The sequence below is a fragment of the Oxyura jamaicensis genome, chromosome 4, assembly GCF_011077185.1.
Source record: "Oxyura jamaicensis isolate SHBP4307 breed ruddy duck chromosome 4, BPBGC_Ojam_1.0, whole genome shotgun sequence".
Classification (NCBI taxonomy): Eukaryota; Metazoa; Chordata; class Aves; order Anseriformes; family Anatidae; genus Oxyura; species Oxyura jamaicensis.
The window spans coordinates 25,890,140-25,917,314 of record NC_048896.1 but is presented as its reverse complement, the minus strand read 5'-3'; the positions used below and the strand labels follow the sequence as shown (position 1 = coordinate 25,917,314).

At 37.4% G+C, this 27,175-nt stretch overlaps 1 protein-coding gene across 1 annotated transcript in view; it reads right to left on the bottom strand.

Annotated features, from left to right (window-relative positions):
- Nucleotides 1-781: 781 nt before the first annotated feature.
- The window catches only part of MMRN1 (multimerin 1), a 40,815-nt gene continuing 14,421 nt past the window's right edge, over nt 782-27,175 (bottom strand). Inside the window, exons 3-8 of the mRNA XM_035326086.1 lie at nt 25,530-25,636; nt 20,149-20,247; nt 17,226-17,399; nt 10,197-12,176; nt 4,219-4,365; nt 782-3,057 (exon numbers count right to left, since the gene is read on the bottom strand). Of these exons, the coding sequence (XP_035181977.1) occupies nt 2,636-3,057; nt 4,219-4,365; nt 10,197-12,176; nt 17,226-17,399; nt 20,149-20,247; nt 25,530-25,636 (2,929 nt within the window). The 3' untranslated portion in view covers nt 782-2,635. The remainder of the gene's footprint in view (nt 3,058-4,218; nt 4,366-10,196; nt 12,177-17,225; nt 17,400-20,148; nt 20,248-25,529; nt 25,637-27,175) is intronic.

The window sequence follows — 27,175 nt, the reverse complement described above, 5'->3', positions numbered from 1 at the left end:
TTTTAAATAATATAATGAGAATAAGCTTCAGTGCTATTTTGAATTAAGGAAATGATTTTTCTGTGTGTTACAGCTACAGACGTGGCTTTAATCAGAATCCTTACACTACTACTAATGAATCTGGAGTTGAGAGAGAGAGAAAAAAAAGAGGGGGAGGGAGAAAGTGAGAGAGGGAAAGGTAGAGGGAGAGGGAGATGAAGGAAGGGAGAGAGGGAGGGAGGGAGGCAGGATGGGAGGCAGAGAGGAAGAGAGGGAGAGAAGGAGAGAAGGAGAGAGGAAAGAAAGCCAATACCATGATCTAGAAAGTTTCTGACTCTTGGGGGAAAAATAGTGCCTATGAAGATGAGGAGCCAGCTTGAACGATTTAGTGGCAAGAGAAGCAAGGGCAAAGAAAGTTACATTAAAACAGAGATGCAGTCTCTGGTGGGTCATTTGAATTTCATCTGCAGAGTAATTTTCATGCCATTTAGCCATAGCTATAGCAGGAATAAAGAAGACTAAACACATTAAAATGACAAAATCATACAAGGGGGGATTGTGGCACGTGGTCATTATGTTTGATAAAATTCAATGATATGGAAGGCTGAGTTGGTGCCATACCAAGGACTTTGAGTATTTACAGAAAAATATAGTATGCAACAGGAGAAAGGTCTGTAGCATACTCATTCAGGGTTCATGGTATATTGAGAATCCATCGGGCATGAAAGTGAAAGGATTTCTGGCCTCAGATAAAAATCTAAAAGAAAAATACAAGCAACAGCAAAACATTCCAATCTGTTAATGAGATTTGCTGTTGACCTTTATTATAGTGGCTCTATTTATTTCAGATCCTTTAAGGAAACATAGGATATTTAGTATGATTAATTATGTGCTGCAGGATCCATTAACAATTAATTAGTGGATTTAAGGCTTCAGAAAATAGGCTTTTATCTAAAGTTTCCATCTCCCTTGAAATCTCGATAAGTCTTTCAGAACAGAAAATGAGCCTCAGACATGTAACCAACTAGCTAATGTAGGCAAAGAAATGATAAGAGGCTTTCTTTCAGATAACAGTGTTCAGAAGAAAAAGAAATGCAATAGGAAAACTTGGCCTGCAGTAGGCTGAATCCGTTTCCCTAGGTCAAATAGAAATTCATATTCCACAGCAGGATTAAACCAAGATTAGAGCAGATGGTAAAATCACTGTTTGCCCTCCCTTGGGTTTTCCAGCATTTAAGAGTAGCATTAAATTTGAGGTCATGTTATGCATGACACGCTGCTGGTGTTTGCTGTTACAGGACACTTTGAATAACTTCCCTTCCCAACAAGATAAGCAACTCCACAGCTCAGCATAAGTTGAATCCTGGACACTGGCCTGGGCTCAAGAGGAGGCAGGAGGAGTCCTGGGCTAGGGCTGCTGGTCAAAGTGGCTGCTCTTAATATCCATTAAGAATGAAGAATTAGTCTACCATCTAGCAGTGAAAATATTTAATAAACTCAATGGTGGCAGAGGAGAGGGGACAGAGAGAGCACTACAGTATGTGTTCTTTTGTTCGACTTTACTGTAAAATTTTACTAGGACATAATTCCCAATTCATATACATTAGTAGTAGCATTTTCCAAGAATATGTATGTAAAATTCAGTCATCTTATTTTTATCCACATGTATGTTCAAGCTCTTCCTTTACGAGGCAATGTGATCCACTATTACATACAGGCACTCATATGTGACAATATGTTCTTTTTTATTGTACTGATGCTTGGAAATCACATTTTGGATTGTGCAGACCAAAGTTCATTTTATCTTGCCTTAACAGTTAGTGAATATGATGCAGAAACAAATAAAATCATAGATTATAGAGTTCAAACTTGGAAAGGACTATTATGATTATCCCATTTAACATTTTGTACCTTATAGGCCAAAATCTCTCTGTGGTTTGAATGCTTCAAGCAATAGAAAGAGTCCACCAAATCCATTGTAATGTTTTTGCCATGACTAATTATATTCACTGGCAAAAATGACCACCTTATTTCTGATTTGAGTATATAAATATGCAACTTCTAAGTCTTCCCTGTTTTATTTCTGCTAGACAAAAAAAATACAGTTTGTTATCATACTGATTACATACAAAATTTTGAAACAACTAAATGCAGAATTCTCAAGGTATGTGGTTGATAATGTCAGGCAAAATAAAATATATACATATTTTTTCCAAACAATATATACATGACTATCACTTGATACAATGAGCTACACAGTAACCCAACATCTGAATCATCAAATCTATCCATCACCTACGTGTGCACTCAGGTTGTAAAGTGATCATCAAAACCAGCTTTGATTTTTCTTGAGAACTGAGTCTCGGCTTCCTTGTGTAAGTATATTTATGCGATGTAAATGTAGAAAATAATTATATTTGTGTTTCCCACTCATAGAAGGAGGATGCATACTTTTCCCCTGTCCCCAGCCTGTGGACTCTCTGTAGATGTGTACATGCTACACACAAGCAATTTGGAGGATCAGATACTTCAAATGCTAATGCCATTACTTTGGTTACTTTAAGAAACTTATCGATGTGAAAGGAATGAAGTATTTAAAGGCAAAGATAAATTTATATGCCAGTTGTTTCATTTGATGATTACATTTATGAGTGGCTTAGGTACGATACAACAAGTAACCACTAAAGGTAGTGACTGGTGGATACTTGGCTGGTATAGAGCCAGCTGCCAGTCTGAGCCAGACTTCTTGACCATAATTTAATTCTAATAAAGCATTTCCAGTAATTACTCTGTCAGTGTACTTATTGCTGTTAATATTTTCAGCCTGAAAACTAAGTTTGTCTATCCCATCAATGACCAGATAGCCAGAGGCACGGGGACTAAATGATTCAATGGTATATTCAAAAACATACACCCCAAGATATGGAACATGGAACTTCCCACTTGCTGGGGCAAATGAAGCTCCGTAGTTGACATCCAGATTGTTAAATCTGATGGGTCCTGGAGTTGTCATCCCGTATGTATGAGAGGCAAAAAAAGCCACCATAGGTGCATATCTGTATGATCCCTTTGAAAAATCTGGAAAGGAATAAAGAACAATTTCAACTAATGTCCCTGGCATTTCCCCCTCATTCTTCCTGTTATATTATAGATGGACAACTTGGATTAGTGAGAAGATCAGTAAAAGCTTTTCTGAAGACACATAATTGAGTAACTTGAGCAACAAAACCAGTATTTCTACATAAACATGCATTTTTTCTGTATTGTATAAAATGCATTTTTCTTCACAATTAGTGCTAGGTGTATCCACAAAAAAAAAGAAATTTAGAAAAAGCAAGGTAACTCTGTGATGGACTATGCTAAGTTAACATGATGAGAGGTACTATTTTTCTTTTCTTTCTTCTTTTCCCTTCTCTACCCCCAACTTATTCCCCACCCCAGGATATCTTTCATTGTTCATCTGTATGTGCTGAAGCCAAGAATTTTCTCCACAAATCTTAGACAAATAGTGGAGAGGTTTAGTACTCCTGACGTTAAATGAGGGAGTAAAAGTATATGTGTTTCTCTTCCAGCTGAGCATGCACACTGTGATTCCCTGCCACTGTAAAAATGATTTTATTCACCATTCATATGCTGTCATGAATGAGAATCAGCCAAACAGCTGCTGAAAGCTGCATTAAATTCTCGTTCCATGCAGCCTGGATGTAAATTATTTATTTGTTTTCTGGGCTGAATAAGCACAGTTTGCACTTTTCTTCTTTGAAATATCTTTCAAGGGATGTATTTTGCTACTGAAAATCAGAGGTATGCCTAAAATGACTCCTCCAGGCTATAGTCCCATATATTATGGTAGCTAGTGGTATTTATAGGGCATTTTGTGCAGTGTTAAGCTAGTATTCCCAAGTGATGTGATTTCACCTCCCCCCTTGAATTCCATGATGCCATGTTCAACTACATCTACTGCATACCCTCCTTCAGCAGAAGTCAGCAGGGAGCTTTCCAGCTATTATGGCTGGTCCCAGCCCAATTTAATCCTATTGTCTGGTCATATTAAAGAAAGAGATCAAGAGTCACCCACAGGAATTGATGTCTTCAGCACCAAAACACAGGACATTACTTCTTGAGTTGGTACTCATTAAAGTGAAATGTGAGACCTTTGACCAGCAAATGCTCTCTAATTAGACCTTGGGGCAAATGCCCGTGCTGCTAGCATATTGCACTACTAAATTCTTTACTTGCCAACACTCAGAGAATTGTCGTTCACCAGCTTCATACTGCAGTTGACTCCTCCAAAGGGGTGGCGACAAGCACAAATAAAATTCTCTCTGTCATTGATACAGGTTCCTCCATTCTGGCATGGGGAGCTGACACACGCTGAGTACTGCCCTGTGATAGAGAGGGAGGAAAACCAACAGCCTTCAGTTGCAATGGCATGTACATACCCAAACAGTCATTACAGTGACATTGCCCAAATTTTCAGTATTTTGGATGGTCTCTTCATCAATTCATAAAGCTGGTGGCATTTCTGCTGAGGTTCTGTGTGAAGGCTAACTTCAGATCCCGTCCAGGTTGTTCAGCATCTCTGCTAATTCAGCCTGCCTCTTTGCTTGAACATAGCATATCCTGAGCTAGTCTCCAAATTATTCAGAAATACCTATAAAAGCTTAGTTCTGCTTGTCTCTAGGGGTCAGATACATGTAATAAGATGAAAGATATTACAAATCTACCTCCTTTGGAGCATCTTGCATGCCACACATGAGCAGCATTAAAAGACTGAGATATCTGAACAGCTGTAATTGTATAGTCCAAGAGAGTCCTGTCAAGAAATAGCAATCTTTCCTTGCTCATTTCTCCCCATTCCTTCCTCCTTAAATTTAAGGACCTCCCTTCTTGTAATAAAAGTTTCAACCAGCAAAGCCTGGTTACAGCCGAGCATTAGGAAATGTTCCTTCTGCTGTTCCTGACACGAGTCTTTCTATAACCATTTAAGGCAGGGTGGACCTACAGGTGGTCCTCGGGACAGGTTCAATTTGGAAGATATTCATTCCCATAAGGAGGTGGAGGTGCTGAGAATCCACCCCTCCTGACACAGAGACTTGCAGTCTATCCAGCATCAACTGGCAGTTGACTTTACCTGCTGACTACCAGACAGCTGGCTCAGTCCTCATCCTCTCTTACTGTATTGTAGCTCTTAGACACTGCAGCAAAACAAGACACGGTGCAAATCAGGCAATTTGTGATCATGTGATTGAAGAAGTAGGCTGGATAAGCTTTTTAATGGGAATGTGCCGAGGGGTTTGGAGCTCACTGCAGGAGCCCCTCAGAAACAAACAGCAAAACCTGGAGAGGCAATGCTGACATATGCAATTTTATTTCCTTTTGGTAAGACAAAGGAAATGATTATTTTTTTTTTCTGTTGCTTCAAGGAAATCTGTGTCTCGATTTGGTTTCTCTAGTGTAAGCACAGAAGGTTGTTCTCAAAGGGCAGATTCAATTCATCGTTGGGCATAGCAAAACACAGATTTTGTACTTCTGGTATTGAGGATAGGCTGTCCTGTCTATGACATTATTCATCCAGATGTGTCACAACCACTGAGGGTGAGCCACCTACTGGAGATGAAAGATCTTAAAAGCTATCTAAACCACTTCCACTACTGGTTCTTTGTCCATAAATAAATTCAGTTCCAGAATATCGACCAAAATTGCTGTAAAAAAATTACATTGCAAGCAATAAAAATTATACCAACCAGGTGATTTTGCAGAGCATCTTCACTGAGGATGTCCTTACCTCTCTTTCTATGTATGTGCTGGCCAAATCATGCTCAACCGATATGGAGAAATCTGTAATTCCAGTGCCTCTGAGCTCTGAAGCAGTAATTACTGAGTGCAATCCTATAATGTTTTGTCATAGCAGTTTGGAGGAACCATGTTAAAAATTAAACATCACTATGAAAACTTTGGAACACAAAGTATTCCCAAACCATACATTTTTCTTTTCCTTTGCTTTGGTCAAATAAAAGTCAGATGTTTTAGAAAATGAAACTTTTCTTTGCCAGCAACTACCAATAGAGATGTGGAAAGAGGACTCCATGTAGTCCTGTGATAAATCTAGATTGGTAGGTGGGAACTGAAAAATCCCTTCATGGAAGGGTTTACTTGTTGCCAAGGAAGTATTAAACTGGATCTTCACATAGGTATTCCAGTAATGCCCACAGTTAGCTAAGACTCCTATCGAACAATTTCACAGACTGCTGCATTAAGGCAACTAAATTCCATGGGAAATTGTAGTTCAGAGAGTAGAATGCCTGAGCACACTGTACTGTGCCACATGAACTTGCACTGATGAACCATATAGGCCTAAAAACACAACAGTAATTTTTTTCCACAGAAAATGATGTTCACCCTATAATGCCTAAAATAAAGAAATTCAAATCTGACATGATGGAGGTCACAGCACAGGCAATTGGACATGAGGAAATTATGTTTTTCTTCCTAGATTATAGTTTTGCTGCAAATTTAATTGAAGTGATTTTTCACTCATATTTGCCAAGTGTCCACAATAGTTTAGAAGTTGTGTGAAAGGAAAGCAGGAAAGGAAGGAAATCGGCTGATTGTGTTGACTGTATCATATTCCCAAAATACCATAGAATGCTTTGTGTAGGAACACAGCAGATTCTCTGCTAATTGTCCTCTGCTTATCATAAGCAAGTATATCCAAGAAACAGGAAAAAGATCACACTAAAGGAAATGATAATGAGATTGAGACCAGTGTTTTAACAGTCTGCAGAGGGATGAATTTGCCTGAATTTAACCTTGGAGTTAAACCAAATTCAGACATAGCTTTACCTTTGTAAATTAACCGTCATGGAGCAGCATTGCTGGGGTTTATGCTTTACTTTCTACAAGCTAGGAGAATCTGTGAAGACTCGAGCCAAATAAGGAGTTTTAGAGTAAGAGGCCAATGCCCTAGACCTCCAAGGAACAAGCAATCTATGTGTAACATCTGTGTGTTTTACAATAGCATATTTTTGTTGTCATTTCTGGCTGATGCTGCTCATCTCCCCTGCATTTTCTTTTTGTTCCTTGCTGAAGGGCATCCTGGAACACTGTGTCCATGTAACATATACTCTAGTTGGGGTAAAGATGCCAAAGGTTTCAGATTAGGAAAAGATTTCTTACTATTGTACACATCCTATTTTTAATTAACCTTTCACAACTTAGTGGTGTAGATGAAGAAGAAGAAACACTTTAGAAATTAAATGAAAAAATTCAATTGCAGCTATAAATAGCGGAGAACAAATGAAATGCAGTTGTTATTCACACTTAGAACAATATGAGTGGAGATAGCCTATTAAAGCCGAGTTTTTCTACTCTTTGGGAGGGCAAGCAGCCAGAAACTTTTGGGAAATAGGCTGCCAATGCTGTACAAACAACTCTTCAAATAAATAATGAAGATTTGTCAGTATCTACTGCAGCATTGTTTAGAAGTAAATCAAATATTTAGCAATCTAATAGTCTCCCTATCGAAAGAAGTGACTCCAGTGGTTCACTTTGGAAGTGTCTGAACAAGAAGTGACTTTCCAGTGTTTTCTCAATACTTAGTTATTTGCAGCTGTCTCTGTGGAAGCCTTAAGAGATTGGAAATCTGAGAGTGATAAAAGCAGTGAGCATCCTCAGTAGCCTGGATGCAAGGAGTGACATGGGGCTGCAGGTGAGGGGCTGCCCACCAGGGGAGGCAGGCACAAGCAGAGGGTGACAGCAGAGCTAGAGCATTACCTGGAGAGGTGATGAGCAGAGCGAGGCAGGTCGATCACGTCAACTGGGATCAGCCACAGCCCAGCATGACTCACAAAAGACCAGATCATGAATCCTGGCCTGAGCTGGAATGGGGCTCCCAGGCACATGGGCAGGGTGTGCAGTGTGAGGGACAGGTCAAGTGCCTGGGGCAATCAAGGCTATTGGTGCCCTCAGGACCTTGGTAGGGAATTCCGGTGCAAGTGTTCTATGAAGTGTCCATGTTACAAAAAGGCACACTCACCACACAATGATCTTGGACAAAAAGTGAGGATGACAGGAGGCCCTTTCCTCACTGCAGTTGCTCTCCCCAGCTTTAGGTGGAGGCAGTTTGTCAAACTTGACCTGAACTACTTAGACTCTGGTAACTCTGTTGAGGTGCTTCTTTGTTAAACAGAGATATCTAACACTTCAACCGTGATGTTCTTTAGGTTTACTAAATTAAAAACAACAAAGCAGTTTCATCCACCTGTTAGTCTGAAGCGTAATTATGCAAAATGGAGTTGTGTGTCATCAAACTGAACTAGAATAATCATTAAACTAGTGGAATTAAAGCACAGGATCAAAATATTTAAATTGTTTAAATTCACTGCAGGATTTAATAAAAGAATGGCAATGGAGGCTTGCATTTATGTCAGGAATTAGAACTCATGAGAAACTAAAATCTGACAGAAAAAAAAAAAAAAAAGCCAAAATGATTTCCACATATCCAACTGCAAACACTCTGACTTAGCCCTCAGTTTCAGAGTGTAGTCCCTGCTGAAACAGATGGGAGCTTGGATTAAAACTAAAAGGTAGATTGTAGCCTATTGAAAGTTGGGAGCATTGACCATCGTTTCAGTACAGTGAGTTGTCTTGTGTTGGTGAGTTTTTGACAGAAGCAAGAAGATAGGAGATAAAACATAATTATTATTGCAATCTTAAATACACTCTAACTCCTTTGGTAGTTCATTCTCCAGTGTACTGAGAACACTGATTTTGGTCATTCCCCTGTGAGTACACTAAGATATGTAAGATGAGTTTACTAAGATGAGTGTATTGAGATGTACTAAGAGTATACTAAGATCAGGAATGAGATAAAAAGAAGATGAAGAATTAAAAGAAATGACCTTTATCTTACAACGATGCACTGCTTTAAATACATAATTATAACACAGTTGCACTCTCAATTATTCATGTTGATGGGAGGGCAGCATAATCTGAATAAGGCAAAACCACAACTAACACAAGACATGCTTCATTACTGCTGGAAAACTGCATAAACACTGCTATGTAAAGACCTTGCTTAAAAATAGGGCTTTGCTATGTCTGCAAAGATCTGCACTTTTTATAAGTGCGAGCACAGTTAAAGTTATCAAGTAATCTATTTGATAAATTTGGCATGAGATAAATAATAAATAGGAAAGACATTAATTCACTAATGCAGGTGGCAGCTTCCTGTGCTCCAGGCAGGTGGCACTGGTGACAGTTTCCAAAACAGAAGAAGACTCAGGAGGGAACAAAGACATCAAATCTCATTTTCCCCTAGTTTTAATTGTGATCAAAGGTTTTGAATTTCCATCCTGTGCACTGGTCAGAACAGGCAGAAAACAAAAATGACCAAGAAAGAATTGCTGTTTCAATACATTAATATAATCAAACTACTTTCTTGGTAGTACGTGCATTTTGTACAAAATACAAAAAGGCGTAACTTTTGTATTTCTATGAATTCATCCATATAAATTAATTTCATGTGATGATGTTTGAACTGAAGTTGGGAAGCCAATCACACTCAAAATGTCCTTTTTAAGAATGGCAGCTTCTACTCAGCCGAGCCATTCTCTAGATGAATTCAAGAGTCAAACACACTTTATTAGCTGGAGTACTGATTCTGCAAGAACACTTATTATTGTAGCTAATCTTAATGAATTCATGTAGGAGCTGGCAAAAGCTTATTTGGTGTATTCACTTGCTTAGGTTTTTAATAACTTTCATCCCCATTGATGCTGCAAAGCACTGATGCAACTCCAGACATCTCTCCCAAGTTGCACATTTCTACCGAAATTGCTAATTGAGATGCAGGCACAAAATTATTGTAGTTTAGATTTTCTCTGAATTGACAGTTAGGTTTGAAAGGTCAGGTCCTCAGCTGTGAGTGTGCATACACATATATCTTAAACTGATTAGATGTGAATTTATTAAGGAAAATTACATGGAGCTTCTGGGTTGCCTTAATGCAAAGTCTCCTCACAAGAAAAATAAACCTTCTTGGAAGAGTAACCTCAAGTTCTTCCAAAACACTATGGCATTCATTGAGTTTTTATTCTCCTTCTCCTTAGTTCTTATGCCAGCTGTTAGGACTACTCTCTGACTCAGTTCATACTGATTACGTAACACCCTTTATTACAAAAGAGCCTAATTTTTCTTAAACTAAAACACGTTACCTGAATCTATAGTATTATCTGTGTTTCTCTGACTTCGGCTTGCCAGGCTCATGGTGATGTTTGTTGTCCCTTTTTTCATTGGAGCTGCTTTCTTTATAGTTGGTTTCGCTTGCTTCTGAAGTTTGGTGATGTTGTTCATTGCACTTGCCACCAGTATGTCAACATGCTCAGTTAAATTTGTCAGGATAGTCCCTGCTTTTATTTCAAGCACAGATTCAATGAGCTCTTTAAGGCCTCTTTGCAGTAGGGGAATATCTGGCTGAGCAAGTTTAATTAGCCCAGGTATACTTGCATTCATTTTTTGGATGCTGCTGTTGGCATCCTGACACAGCCCCCAGGCTTCATGAGCAGTCCTGTTCAGAAGTGGAATGCTGTTTGAGAAGCGGATCGACTTGGCTTCCAGGGCCTTAATCCTGGAATTCATTGCCTGGAGCTGAAGTGAGATCATTTGTTCTTTCTCTGTTGAGGCAGCGTTGTTTTTCTTCAGTGAGACACAGTTATTTGCCAAAAACTTAGAAATTTTTGACTCCACACCCAGGAGGCGAACCTCATGGTCCCTAGATTCCTCCACAGAGTCGTATAGTTTTTCTACCAGTCGGGTGATATCTTTTTGTTGATTGTCAACTTTTGATGATGTTTCATTTAAAATATAGTAAATTCTTCTGAAATTGTGGAGCATAATTTTGTCAGACTCTGCATAAGGAAGATCAGAAATGGATGTATCTACTTGTGAAGTGAATTCCTGTTTCTTGCCAGTAAGCAGTGTCCAGAGGGTTTCATTCAACTGTTGGAATTGGGAAATGAAAGCCAGCAGGCTGTCCAGCTTCTCTGCTCTGCTACAGCAGACCTCAGTCTCATTTTTCAGGGCATGTAGCGTATGTTTCAGTACATAGTTATCTTGAATAGAATCAATAGCACTGTTTATTACTGTCATGGTCTTGTTTAATCCATCCTCTATTTCCATAGAGCATTCATTAATACGACTCTCAAAGAGTTCCTGATAAGCCTGAGATTCATTTTTAAGTCCTTCCTGAGTTTTAGAAAGTCCCTTAATTGTAGAACTCATTCTGTTAATGGCAGTTGTGAGGTTTTCAAGCTTTTCATTGATAGCTTCAGCTTGAATTTGGTGTTCATACTCTGAAGTCAGACTAAAAGGTGCCCCTTGTTCAATCAAGGGTTGCAGGATCTCCATGTCATAGCACAAATCATTAATTTGCTCATTCATTTTATCAATCTTACTGTCCAATGGAAGGACCATGTCAGAGAGACTTCTGTTTAGGATAAGCACATTCTCTTGGGTTGCTGCCAGCTGCATTTGGAAATCCTTTCTGCTCTCTGACAACATGTCATCACAGACTCCCAGAACAGAATCTCTCTGAATTTCCAGTTCAACACTGAGATTGCTGATTTTGCTGTCCTGGATTCTTAAGTCATCGTAAATCTGCAGCACCATCAGGCCCTGTTTCTTTACTTTCTCATTCAGTGTGAACATGTATTCTGTAAGGTTGTACTCTGTGACTTGATCTTTTGAAGCGATGTTTTGATTTGAAGTCTGTTCAACTGATAACAGTTGTTCATGAGCATCTTTCATTTCAGTAAGGGTCCTATTTAAAGATTCATAATAAATGACACTTCTTGACTGTTGATGTTCCAAGTTGTCTTCCAAGGATTTCTGCTTTTTCTGTAAAGCTTTCACAGGTTTGTCACAAATTAAGGTCATTTCCTCTTTCATCTGCACCATATGACTTTTTAGCTCCAGAATGTCAAGCTTTGTTGGCCCGCTGTCTTTCTCTTGAGCAAATTTTTGTTGGGTTTCATTCAGATGTTTCACTAATTCTTTTGTATTTTCAAGATCTTCTGATAAACTAGACACAGTCTTGAAAATTTGAGCAATGCTCTCTTGCATTTCTCTTCGAAATCCTTCTAACTGTTCTCTGACAATGTCTTTGACTAACATATTAATACTCTTGGATTTGAGACCTTTGGGAGAAAGGATAAATATAGAAACAATCAAAACAATAGTCAGCAATATCATTTAATTTTTTTTTTTCCACAATGTGAGCACAGTGCTATAAGGAAGTGAAATGCCTACTTTGGTTACCCACCCACAGAGGAAAATGTGCAGCTGAGGAACACAGAAGATGGCTACTTGTATGAAATCTCATCCCTGCTTCTAGTGAAATCAGAGGGAATTTCACTATTATTTTGAAAATGCAAACTCATCTTCTGCATATATAATTTCAGTTTTGATTGCCTAGATAAGCTGTCTCTGAGCACTGAAATTAGGAGAGTTGTGTGCTTTTGTGGTTTGCTCAGAAGAAAACAAGGTGTCCTTTTTCCATTTAGAATGTAAGGAAAAAAATGGCTTTAACAACATTATGGTCAAGAAGAAGTAATAGCAGAAATTATTATTACCTTCCTATTCTATCATGTGTGATAAGCGACCATATGACACACTATAGTGAGAAAGAAGAAAATAAAAATAATAGCCTTATTACATATCTAAAATTAAGGTATGATAAAAATGCTGCAAAAGACAGACTTTTAAGGTACACATTTTAAGTTAGTCTTGCACATTATAACTTTATAAATAGCTCCTAGGAATACTGATCCTGAAAAGCAACGGTTAAAGGTAATTGTGTGGGAATTCTGCTCCTGTGTAAAACATCAAAATATGACTCCTGTATAGCCTTAAGTGGGTAAAAGCAGTTATAAAATACTGTCCATCAAGACTGCTGCATAAAAATATTGAATTAATTAGAGCAATAATTCTGCTCCATTATGAGATTAGAAGGATTGTTTCTTTCTTTCTTTCTTTTTTATTTTTTTTATTTTTTTTTCTCCAAAGGGAGCCCCTGGGTCTAGTTAAAGCACTGAGACGTTCTTTGCACAAACACCATGGACCCTTGTAGCCAGCTTGCCATATAATGATTATACTCTTCAAACTCTACAATACTTTGATGACTATCAGTTCTCAGATTAAAAATTCTTGATAAAGATATAAACTCTTCATTTGCCTTTCTCTGTCTTCCTGTAAATTGCTTCTATATCCTGGAATGTATTTCTTTATCTCCAAAACAGCAAGGCAAACTCTGAAACCTTATTTGAAAATACATTCTCAGCAAGAGCAATATAAGTGGCAGGAAATCAGACCCATAAAACCTAAGGACAATAAATGCCAATACAGCTCTGGGCCCCAAGGGTGCAAAAGAAAGTCCCAGTAAAAATGGTTTTGTTCAGAAAGCTAGAAACATAGTACTTTTTCTATTCAGGAAATCCATTTGAATTATGTGTGTCCTTCCAGCTGTAAACAGGCTAATGTAACTGATAATAGCTGCTTTCTATGAACTATAAATGAATCTCAGTCTTCATTATGTCTGGTAAAATGGACAGTAAACATCTCTGATGCTTACGGGAGAAATCTGTCACTTGTTCAAGTGTTTTTTTTCAAGGTAGGATATAATAGGCAGGTGCAGTAAATTTGATAGCATAGAAAAAAGCCACTTCAGAAATACAAAATGAAGTTTCCCAAGCAACACATTCAGTTACTGTCAACTGTGGTCACAGATGTTACAGCATTTTTTTTTTACATACAATATGCAAAACAACAAAGTGATAATATTGAGATTGCCTCTATTTTTTCACTTTTTACTACCCAAACAGCAAGTAAATGACTACACAAATATATACACATGAATGTACACTCACATACGCAGAGTTTTGTCAACGAACTTCAGTAAAAGAAAAACAGCAAGATATTTGAAAATGAGGATATACTGGCAGCTGAGGGGAGGATCCAAGATATGGATGAAGAGTAAAATAATTGACATGTAGAGAAAACCATTATCGCTGATGATTTGGGCAGGATACTTGAAGATGCTAGAAAATATTTGTGGTTTTAAGAGTCACAAGGAGCTGTGAAGAGAGGTTTAATGGCTGTGGAAAAAAAGAAAGTTACTCTGTGCCTTCTATGAGGAATTCATCAAATTTCTTCATGGCAGCAACATATTTGGATGAAAATCTATCCTGCTGCAAGAATTCTTCTATGGGATCTACACTGGCCTTTTGTTTCTGTGACAGTCAAGAAACTGCCAGCCTCTCCTCTCCCATTCCTACTCTATTTAGCTGGATTGTGGGTGTTTTGTGGAGCTCAGCTCTGGTTTTCAGGTGTTCTTGTTATTATCAAGATGATGAAACCTGACAAAACAGACAACTTGGGGTTTCTCTCCCTTGTTTCCTGGCTAGGACACTAGGTACTTGGTAGGCAAGTACTGTTATGAATTTATTGCTCCCTGGGGCTGTGGGAGCATACTTCTTCACAGGAAAACCTGAACCAAACTCCTGCTGTAGGTGACAATCTTAACTAAATTCTTAGCTTGAGCTAAGAATACATGTGAGTACATTCATGAATGCAACTTGATCTTTCTGTTGTTCATTTTGAAAGGTCCAAACTACCTGTGATCATTAAAGATCTCTTGAACTTTTTATGAGATTATGAATTTTAATTTTAACTTTCTGGCTGAAATCCACAGCATGTAATTACTCTGTGTCAACATATACTCCCTCTGCAGTTTCAATTACTATTTGAAGAATAGTGTGCAAAATAAATGTATGTACACAGGAGACTGAGCTGAGGTTATACATCCAGCTGTAAATGACATTTCTGACTTGGAAGTGATTAACTCCTCATTGCTGAGTTCATTTTTAAAGGAGTGTGCATTTTAATGATGAAAAGGAAAGGAGTATATAAAAGGGCTTGATGCGGATGAAAGAAGGAAGAAAGAATAGTAAAAAACAAGCAGAGTTTATTAAATGAAAGAGAGAATGCCAAATTATTTTCTCAAAACAAGTAAAAAGTAGGAAGAGTCTCCTGAGTATTGAAAGCAGTCTTTTTAAATGCATGGAATACTTCAATAATCAAATTAGAGGAGCATATCAGTTACTACAGTGTCACCTTGGATCAACAGATGACAGATTTGTGAGTCCAAAGTCTATTTACAGATGAAAACAAGAAATAAAGACATTGTAAACTGTATTGAATTGTTTGTTCAAAGAAAAAGACTTCACTCCAAACAAACCTTGACACAAATCTGGGCAGCCATTAGAATTTCTGTGATATGGAAAAAGGTGAATGATGTATGTGAGAAAGGAGGCGGGCATCATGCGAAGAAAATGGAAAGGCAGGAGGAAGAAGGAAAAAATCTGAATAACATGAAGGAAGTACAGTCTTAGCTATTCTTTGAAAGCATATTGTTTCAGCAGGCAGTGGTAGTGGGGAAAGTTGTGAAGTGTTTTGCTTCAGGTGAGCTTCTAACAGCAATTTTTAGCAATTCTGATGTTTGTATGCTCTGCATCTCTACTGAGCTAGAGGACAGCATGGAACTCTGGACAGTTTCAGTTTCTTTAGAATATTCGTTGCCTACTTGGGATATGATGGAGTGATACTCCCTGGGCAGAAAATGCAGTTGCCCTTTAACGTTATTACATGAGCCAACAGAAACATAAATCTTGTCCTCTCTCCCCTGTTCCATTCATTCCTGCTGTTTACCTATGTACAAGCCAAGAATAACTTGTATTAGAGTGCCCATAATAAGACTTAAGGAAAGTAGCTGATGGCAGCATTTTCATTAGAGCTACCTGATTAGGAGGTAGATCAAGAACATAAATCAAAAAAAAAAGGCCAGCAAGAGGGGATTTCATTCAAGCAGGTATAAAATAGAGCATGGTAGATAACACATTTACAGACAAGTAGGAAATAATTTTATTTATTTATTTATTTATTAATATATACTGTGCATTTTAACTGGGACTTGGGCCCCTAAATATAGATAGGGAATGGAGAAGCAGGAGCACAGCAAATGACCCTTGGAATAGCATCAAAATGACAGCTAGAGTGAGTTGAATATAAAAAAGAATGAAGAGAAAGCAGAAGGGAAATGGGAAATATTCAAAGACAAATTAAATGTATGCCCAAGGGTCAAGAATGCTATCTAGCAATATGTGGAGAGGTGAAAGCAGGTCACAGAGTGAGAGATGGGATAAATGTGATCCAGGGTACAAGAGAGCCATCTAGCATTTGGCATGAGCAACTTGGGAAACAGAAGAGAACTGAAAATACATGAAATGGGACAACACCAGATAATTCTAAGGGAAATATGAAAGCACTTATTGCTTCCTTTAGTTTTATCTCTATGAAAAAGTTCCAGTTCACCCATGTTATTTTTAACCAATAGAAAGTTCTCTGGATTCTGAAACATATTAAATCAGTTTGGGAAAAAATCCTGAAAAATTAGGAAAATATTGCACATCAAGGAAATGAAAGTTTCTGTCCCAGTCTGTTTCTTAAGCACTGTTTCTAGATAAGTATCAAACAGATCTTGCTGTGGGATTTACAAAGAATGGATGCATAATTCTGCTGATAAAAATCTGCCCAACCTTCTGATCCCTGTCCATGTCTCACTCACCCAACAGAAAAAGGATAATTTATTACTTGATTTTTAACTCATGAGCACAGATCTTTATCAAAGTTAGCCTAATATTATCACAGAGGCAAATTATTCAACGGGATGTTTGACATGTTATAAATGCAACTACAGAAATCCTTATATGTTTCCTCTGCATGTGTGAATTATGTGTTAAAGAATATTGCTTGAACTTAGTGTAAAAGCAAATCCCATCTCCTTTAGCAGCTGTCAGGTAAATTAAAAACAGAGATAAGAAAATTTGCAGAAGCTCTAAGTGAAAATGCCTTGATAGTAGCTTGTTACCATATAGATGATGTAGCACGTAAGAATGAAGTTCTTTTTGTTACTATAAAAGACACCATAACAAATGCTTAAATAATAAAAAAAAATCCTTCTGTTATGAAACAAGAGTTCTCCCTCCAAATGTTGCACAATAGAATAAGACAGCCTATAAATGTTTTTACCTTTTCTTTCTTTCTTTCTTTCTTTCTTTCTTTCTTTCTTTCTTTCTTTCTTTCTGGCACCTTTAACTGGGTGAGTGATTACATTAATTTATTTTTCTTACCTTTTAGAAAAGACTGGAAGTCTCTGCCCTTATCTTCATTGATTTTGCCTTCCAGAGAAGAAAGAGTCTTGCTTGCATCGTTCATGGCAGCTGTAATGTTGTCAACCTTCCCCTGTAGAAAAGTCAGTTTCATCTCCTGGCTGCTAATCTTCTCGTTCATTTTTTGTGTAAGTGCTTGTTCACAGAACAAAATGAGAAAAAAAAAAAAAAAAAAAAGTAGCATTACAAAATTGCAGAGGAAAAATAAAATGTAATTGACTTGAGAGACATTAGCTGAGAGTACAGTGAAAAGTTTCTGAATTATTAGCCTGGAGTGAATCATCTTGATTTTTGTCATGTATCATGTATTAGTGGCATTCAGCAGCACAGCAGTAAATAATTACTGAAGCATCTGTGTCCATTATAAAGCATTTATAATTCTAGAAGAGTACTTTGAATGGTTAGCATATTTTAATCAGCATAATGCCATTCTCCACCTAGCACCCTAAGGGTATTCAGTTAACTCTCATTTAGTCTACCTCCTTTAACACAATCACAAAAGCATTGATTTTTACTTTCCATTTATAACATAACTTAATGAATTTGCAAGGCTTGTGTCTGAAGAAAAACATATTTTCAGTGTTGGGGTCAAAATAAAGACTTGTTCGACAGAGCAGCAAGGGAAAAATACTATCAGAAAAACAGCTAATAGATAAATGACTTCAGAATAATTGGTCTGTCACTAAGAAAAGATGTTCAACATGTTCGGTCATTTTTTTTCAAAACCTGCCCAAATTTTTCCTCGCATTTGTAGTCTCTTCAGGTGCAAAAAGGCCTATCCGGATGCTTTTAAGATAGTGGTAAAGAAGGCCTTGATCTTGCAAACTGACAGTTCATGGAACATCAGCTATCCACTGGTGTTTCACAGCTAACAGGAATGACTTAGTCTGAGATTTTCAGAAGATGTTGAGAAAATTAAATGATTTAATTCCTGTAAGCAAAGCTATAAAATCTCTTCAGGTCCTTTGACAATTGAGTTTTAATGGCCTATACACATACATTATACACATGATATACTACACCACATTATCCAAACTATACCATGACTTAACAAATTGCCATGACTTAACAAATTGCTATGCAGAAGATTCTTAAGCAATGCAGATAAATATTTATTAGTGCAAATTTACAGTATTGCTATTGATCTTTAGTCACTTTTCATTATGGGATCAGTGTCTTTTCTCATGGCAGTACACTTATAATCAGAAATCATGTAGGCAAAGGCTTAGTGTAAAATACAGGCTGTAGGCACAGGGTCCTAAAGACTACAACAAGATAAAGCAAGTTAAAAAACTTAATGTTCTGACTAGAATTTGATTCTTAAATATTCTAGTATGTAAAAAATAAATGTATCATATCTAAATCAATAGCATGTGGGAAAATACAGAGAATTCACCAAATGCGTCAAGTCAGTGCAGATGAATTATGCCAAAACCCACAAGAATGCTTTCCTGTAGAGATGCATTGACTGTAAAACTCTTAATAAGTATAGCTTGATGAATAAACCTGTTTTAGGTTAGAATGTTAGCATCTCCAGCTGTTCACTTTCCACTTGGTGTCCACTTAGAGAGAAAACTGTGATTGTATCTCAGCTAAGTAGTTTAGAGTCTGGCAATTCTCCTCAGCTCTCCTCAGCATCATCATGGAGACAAGCCATTGGTGGTTCTTTTTTGAATGCTCCTTGGCATAATACTGCTCTCTGACAAAGACAGACAGGCAAGTATGGATACTTCTGCTCTTTGAAGAAGTATCTCTCTTACTTGAATTGCCACCATAATAAACTGAGTTGATTTCTGTACTTGCTCATCTATAGCCATCAGATCTAGTAACTGAATGATAATTAATTTGCAGAGTGCAACACTTTCTTCAGATACATTTCTGTCAGTCCTACTAAAGGGAGTAGACAAGCTTCAAAAATTATCTTGAAACTGTGGTTTATAAATGCTATGGCAGATGGAAATAGAAGCTGGCTTTTAGAGTTCTGACAGCAGCTGATGGAGTGGCAGACCAGGGCAGTCAAATACTCCTGGCCCCAGGTTGTGTTTGCAGAGTTGGCAACCAGAACAGGTATCTCTTTATACTCTAAACTGATCCTATCAATTAACACGGAGCGCTGAGATTTCAGTTTTATTTTTTCAGGCCAGAATTGCTACTAAGAGAAGTGGCTCTATTTAACGCTATTGATCAGGCTCACTTTTTCATATGGGCCCTCTCTGTACATGCCCACAGAAGAAAACACTGATCAATATGTTCCAAAACCTTACGGCTTAAAGTGAACAAATGTGGGCAAAATGTGAACATAGTGAGCAAATGAGTAGTGCAGTAAGACATGGTCTCAAACATTTGTGGTATAGAGTGGTGTATTGTCCCTGTGTTGCTTAGTTATTTGATCATCATAGATGGAGTAGTTTAAAAAACATCTAAGCTGCCCTTGCCAAAGTTCGAAGAGTCACTGGACTGATTTTGAATAGAGCAACAGTTTTTATAAGCAAGTACATAACAGAATTGTGTATTCAGGTAATATAATTAACATCACTACATTTTCTTGCAAAGTGCAATGCTAGTCTACACTACTAGATTTTTTGTTTGTTTGTTCTTCTGTTAATTCATCTAACTAACTCAGTAATGCAGCAGTTTAAATGTTTTTTATTCAATGTTTTTTCAAGTTTTTGCTTTGTCATGGACACTCTATAGTGCTGTCCTGATTTCAGCTGGAATAGAGTTAATTTTCTTCCTAGAAGGTGGTATGGTGCTGTGTTTTGGACTTAGGATGAGAATAATGTTGATAACACACTGATATTTTAGTTGTTGCAGTGCTTACACTAGTCAAAGACTTTTCAGCTTCTCACACTGCCCCACCATGAAGTTAGTTATAAGAACTGACCTGGACCACTGGGGTCCTGTGAAACTCCTGGTGCCCTCTCATTGAGAGTTCTGCTGCTTTCAGCCTGATTGCTGTGTAGAAACAAATGTTGTTCTTGAGCTAAAAGACAGATAAAAAGGAAAGGATGCAAGTGAGATACTGAATGTGACTCAATGAGGATTCTGAATCAATTGCTTTAAAAAAACAAACAAACAAAAAAAAATTGCAGTTTACTCTTCTGCTTAGTACATATGTAACAGAGTGCAGAACCACATATTTATTAACATAGTGAACAGCTTTATAAATGGCTTCCTGACATCAGTGATGGTTGGTGTTAATACTATAAGGTCAGAACTTGTCCTAGAATGAACAGAACATGGAAATATACATGGCTAAAAATTCTAGAAGAAGGTTTTAGATAAATATAAAACATTAATACAAAGACAATACAAACATTGCCAGCTATAAACTTATTTACTTGACAGCTGTAAGATTATTTTTTTCCTAGCTGAAAGGGATAAAAGTTTGTTGAAATTATTTTTTAATTATTTTTTATTTTTGTCAGATTACATAGATCTTCAAATTATAAAAAGCTTCTCATTAATGTGATGGTTGCAGCACCTAAAAAAAATAAAAAAAAAAAAATACAAAATATAATCATATTCCAGATTCCAATAAATATTATCTGAGATTTTCAACTGGTACCTACATTAATAATGAAATTTAGGAAGGTGGCAAGTTTGTAAATACTTTCTCTGGTCATGGCAGATGAGATTTTTCTGTGCTTGTTTTACCTCTCAATCCAAAGGTACAAAAGCACTTTGTAAAAAACTGGAGTAACATTATTATTTCAGTACTACAGTTGGGGAAACAGATGTCCAGAAAAGTAGACCTTCACCCACAAAACATAGGAAACAGCTGATGGTTCTGGGAAATTAAATGAGATTTCCACTTTCAGGACTTAATTCTCTTTCAATTCACTTTCATTTCATTGCAGTGGGGAAAAATTGAAATATGTATAAAGTAGGTTGAAAACTTGTTCGTGTAAATTCAGACCAATTTTTACATTTGTTAAGTTCATGAAGCATTTTGTATTGGCTGTTGTTCCATCTTGAGCACATCTGAGGAATGACACTTTAGCTGATGTGATTTCCAGCCTTTTAGTACAGTACAAGAAGAACTTGGATATGGCAACATTATTCCCCAGATCAAATACTAAAACAGAGTCCGGCCATAACGTGAGTTTCCAAGGAAACAGAACAAAATGCTGAATCAAGAAATTCTCTATTTTCCATTAGCCTTTTTTGCAGTGTATTTGAGGATCAATAGATTTCATTTAAGTATAAAGTATTTGAGATTGTAAATTAATGGGGAAGTAACAATTAGAATGTGAAAAATCAAAGGAAATTATTAAATGGACTGAAATTTTCTGAATATTCTATTTTCTGAAATAGAATCTGCTGAAATGGTCTGATAAAAATACAAAATCCTTAGTAACAATTTCAATAGCTTCTGTTATTTTTCTGTGGCATGATTATTGACAGGAGTTAAATACTTGCATTCATCCCAATTCATTACACAGCATTTATCAGTTGCTGATGTGATGATATAATCTATGACAAGGGAGTCAGTTACTTGCCCATGATAAAGACCAGCTGATCGATGTCCTTTTATTCTTTCATTTACTGATCCTTCTGTTGCTCTAAATGTATTCAGCACCACCGTCACTGCTACAGCTATCAGATTTTTTATACTATCCACCTTATCTTTCATTCTCCCTATTAAATAAAGTGCCCTGTACACAGTTTCACAATGAAGAATACCCAAATGCTTACAGTCAGTTTTATTTGCTTTTAGAGTTTCAAGGACATATATTTATCGCTGCATGATTGTTTTACTAATGCTTTGAACTGTTCAGATAGCTTAATCCCTGTAAGACCCAGGACATAGATACCACCCTGTCGGACTAAACCAGTAATGGAGAAAACCACTAATGCATTGTACTGCTTCTAAGAGCAGCAAGGACTGTAGCCAGCAATTCACACACATACACACAGAAAACCATCCCAGCTACCAACCAAAAAAAGAGAAAGAGAGAGAGAGAGAGAGAGAGAGAATTCCCTGTATTGTACGTTTCTGGAATTTCATCACTGTATAGGAAATGCACTTCTCATGCAGCCCTAGAAATCTAGAAATTCAGGAATTTTATTGGTGAAACAAATTCAGAACAGTCAGTGGCAATATAACTACTCCTACATTATTCCTCTAGTCTAGCTCGGCCCTTTTCCAGAGGAACCACTCTGACAGATCACAGAGTAATTAGGTCTTAGGTGCTGATTGGTCCCACAGCTGAGATCCCCATCCTACATGCCAAACAGCAGCAGATGGGACAGGAGCACCAAACTGAAAAACCAACACACACATTCTGTAGGTTAGAAATAGCCATCAAATGACTTGAAATGGGATATGCTGTGCTCAGTTTAAGCTAAAAGAGAAAATATAAATTCAAAATTAGACTTCCATTCCACCCTATAGATGCCATTTACAATAAGAAGCTCAAGGAGCTTGAAGGTTCCTAGCACTTCCAAATATCAGGTGACACACATAGGAATCGAACGCTAGGTTCCTGTTGTTGAATATATTGGCCTAGGTGTATATTTTTTAAATGCATGGGACAAAATCACGTGCAAAATGATTTCAGGGAATATTAAAAATATGAAAATTGTATCTTTTTCTCTCAATATATTTTTGATGGAGCAGGAGTGTTTCAAGGGAAATCCCTGTGGGGGATTAGGTAGTTTCCTCCCTCTCCCTCTCAGGGCACTCCTGTGTTTAAAGGTGAATTGCTACCTTTTGTGTCTGAATCTCACCCCACACTGAGGACAGTGCTCGCTCCTGTGCAGAACATTTTACAGCCATCTGCTGGAGAAATGACATTGCTACCAGGCAAGAGAATTCAGTGCTAACAATGGCTACTGTATTGTCAACAATTTCGAGAACAAGCCCTTTGCTCTAAACCACAGCCAGGGTAGATGGAAACAAATTACCACACATAAAGTTACTTTACTCCAAAGCAAAGCTGAATGCAGCATGACCTATATTTGAAGATGCATTTTCCAGTTCTTGAAATTATTTGTGACACATCATGTAGTATCCACTAACCATATGTCCAAGAATGATATGAGATTTCCCTCCCACCCCAAAACATTAACACAGACAAATTGTTTTCTCCAAATTAAGAAAAAATAGTTAAAATAAAGCTGTGCTTAGTAATAATGATGTGTCACAGTCTGTGTAACTCAGAACTGACAAGCTCTTTCATTTCGGCAGTTTTGTTCACAGTTAAACATTTGATATTTCTGAATTAAAATACTGATATTTTGTTTGTTGAATTGTCCATATTCTGCTGTTCCATGAGATTTATAATAAAGAATTCATGTCTATAGTTTTTCTTTATTAAACAACAACAACAACAAAAACCTTTCTTGTAAAGTTGCACTGTCCATGCTGCACTAGGATACACATATCACCCAATTTAGGAATGTGTAGTCACATGTGAAGTAGAGCTGGAAATAGTGATATGAACACCAGTTTCTTTGCAGAGGCTCTTCTGTGTCACTCAGTACTGTTCCCTGCAGAAGTCCTGTAGCCAGTTATAATGAAGATACAGTTTACAAATGTCTAGAAATAGCTGTCAGGTGGAAACAAGTTTTTCTGCTGCCTAGAATGTTGTACTGAAATCATTATGTATGGTTTAACTTGGTTTGAGAGGGAAGCTAAAGCAGGAGTTTTGAATTAGCGTTTGCTACAACCAATCCACATCACACTAATGGTGCCTTCCCAAGATCTAAAACAAATCATCAGAATACCCTGATTCCCTTAGCACAGAAATCCTTCAATAAATGGTTCTGCTGTTAAGCAGATCAAGTGCAGACAGGCCACATGGAGGCCTCAGGGACTCTGGAGAGCCACTGTCAGAGCTTACAACATCTCTCTCCCTACCACTGTAGCGATAGAGTGCCTGAAGACAGGGCTCTTGGACTCCCAGTTGTTCAAGTTCATTAGCTGATGTCCCTTCATGGGAATTTAATAATACAGGCACGGCTTGTGCTGGTGGTCTGCCCCTCATGGGAGGGAGGATTCCAGTAGCAGGGAAGAGGAGCATTTCTGACATAACACCTTTCATTCCAGTCTCTTTAAACACTTCTACAAGCATTAATTAATTAAATATCCCAGTGCCCCTGTGAGATAAGTGTCATCTCAATTTTCTAGATGGGTAAACTTGGGCATGCAGATTATAAGTGGCTTCCCCAGGTTATTCAGCAAGTCAGAAGAAGCTTGAAAACAGTACCCGGGAGATGTAATTTCAAACCCAGTCCTGTAACACTTGACAATGCATTCTTTTATTCTTGTTTTTACATAGATACCACTACAAATTGAATTGATAGTTGTTTGGTTTTTTTTTTTTTTTCCTAGTCAGTGCTTCCGTGTTGTTTTGATGTCTTTTCCATTTTATCAACTGTATTCTGACCCCTTTATAAGCATTTTTAAAATTTATTTTTGCTAATGTTTGAGGTTTTTAAATGCAAATCTTTAGAACATCTGATCCATGCTCATTTTGCTGACCGACTGTGTCCCCTCTTATTATCTGACTCCATGCTCAGCTACACAGAAGAGAGTTCTGTGCCTACTGAGGTTCTGGTTCTTCAGCATTAAAATTTCCCTCCTGGATGTGAATAACAGTGATTTCTCTTCATTCCTGTACATTAATTTTTAATCACAGCCCCTACTTTACCACTGCTGATTGAATTCCCTACCACATCTAATGGCCTTTCCTGTAATATTCATTCATTTAAAATATGTATGCAGAAGCCACATCTTATTTTTCAAGGGCAGCTTGTTTAAGGCCAGCAGCAAAGAAATAGCTATTACACAGATGTTAAACTAGAGTATATTGCCATATGTTTGATCACCAGGGCAGAGGTAAAATGTTCTATTTTGTCAACAAAGGGCACAGTTATATATGGATCACATATAATACTGAGTAAAATTCAGTCACCATTGAACTGAACAAAATTCCTGCTCGATTCAGAGAGAAACAAAGTTGGGACATTATTTTATCATATGTGTGAAACATATTCTTAGATACTGAAACTGAAAGCCAAAGGGTCACAGTGCTGCAGATGAATTTTACAGTAAGCATTCAATACAGGACCCGGGTTTAATATCCTAGCACTGTAATACTCAATAATTGAAAGGTTGAAAGCAGAGAAGTACTGAATGCAAACTCCGTATTTCAGCAAAATGGAATCAGGCTGAAGATTTTGTGATTTTTTTGAGGGGAAGAAAGGAAACGATGTTCTGCTTAAGCTGATCTGGAAATTAGTACAACTCTCACCTACCCGTGGACTGGCAGTTTTGCCCACTGTACCCAGGACAGCACTTCCACTCCAGCGATGTTACTATTTTATGGTTGATTCTGTAGGCCACATGCGTTGTCGTCTGGGACCTGCAAAACAAAAAACTTTTTAAACCTGTTCTAGGTGACCAAGCAGGAGTTGTAGGATACCTGTACATCAACAATATGGTATCTTATGTATTGTTTCATTAACCCATTGAAACTGAAAGTGAAGCCTAACTAGGATTTGGTGTTTCAATAGCAATCAGTGTTAGAATTGCACCCTTCAGATCATCGGCATAGGTTTTAAAGGAAACTCATGCCTACTTGGGGCTGTCAGGTTTCTTCCCTGAATATCTTATTCAGGAGTCAAATATTAATAACTGTTATGTTATTATAATTAATACATACTACACTGGACAGAGCGAGTCAAAAATAAAATTGTGAAATGCTGTTTACTTTGAAATCAGTGACAAAAAGCACTTATGATGAATCTCTGCCATGCCAGTTCATATTAAGTACATACCAGAAGCCTTCCATTCTGATTATTTTTGGTAGGTTTATAGGTGCATTATTCTGATAAAATATGAAAATTTTCACTCTGTAAGTTGATGAAAGGAGGGTATAGCTATGTAGTTGTGATGCCTCTGTTTTTACTGTAGGTAACTGCAGTCAGCAGCAATTTTGTCTCTGTGTTCCATCACATTCTGTATGTCCTGGCTACACCATCACTTCTCTTAGCTTTCTGAAGTTCAGAGAAGTTAGAATTAGTTTAGAATGAGAATGGTGCAACAGAAAGAAACAAACTACAGCAACTCCACTTGTCTATTTTAAATATGAAGTTTGAGTAAAAAGAGTATCAAACGGTTCTGCTAGTTGCTAGACACTACCATGAATAGTTCAAATCTCAGAAAATATAAAAATACGATGTCTACAGAACTCTTGGACATACCATGCCTGTCTAAATCATGCCAGAAAGGGGGCATATTTGAAGACTGTCAGACCAAAAAATGCCTTCCCATTGTATTAAAAAAGCATGCCATCTTGTTCTATACAGTAGTTAATCTTGTCAACCTTTCACAAGGAATGCAATATTGTATATTAAAACTTGTATCAACTGTCGGGAGCTTTGCATGTGTCCCCAGACAGCTTTGCCTCTGAGAAAAGGCTTTTCAGCTGCAAGAACCCAATAAAGATTAAGGTGAACTGAAATCAAGGGATTTCTTCTCAATTCTTTCACTGTATGGATGCTCTTATTTTATGGTGCGACTGCTTTATTCTGCATTAGCATAACTGATTCCTGAAAGCAACCTTAAAAACAAATGTCCCTAAAAGAAGTAAATCAGGAATAGATACAACAAAAAAAACTTTCCATGTAGACCAGACCCAGAAGTGTATATAGCAGAGACTTATTTACAGGAACAGCCCAATGAGCTCACTTTCCTTAAAATAATAATAATAATAATCAGAGTTATTGTGAATCTTCCAGATTGAATTAGAAAACAGCTGGCAACATTACAACCACAGGGCTTGTCCCACAGTTTTGTGATGCAATTTATTATATTTCAGAGTTCACAAACCCTAAGGACACTTCTGTTCCAAGTTTCACCTCAAAACTTTAAGCATGTCCTGTCCTACCACCTAGAGGGG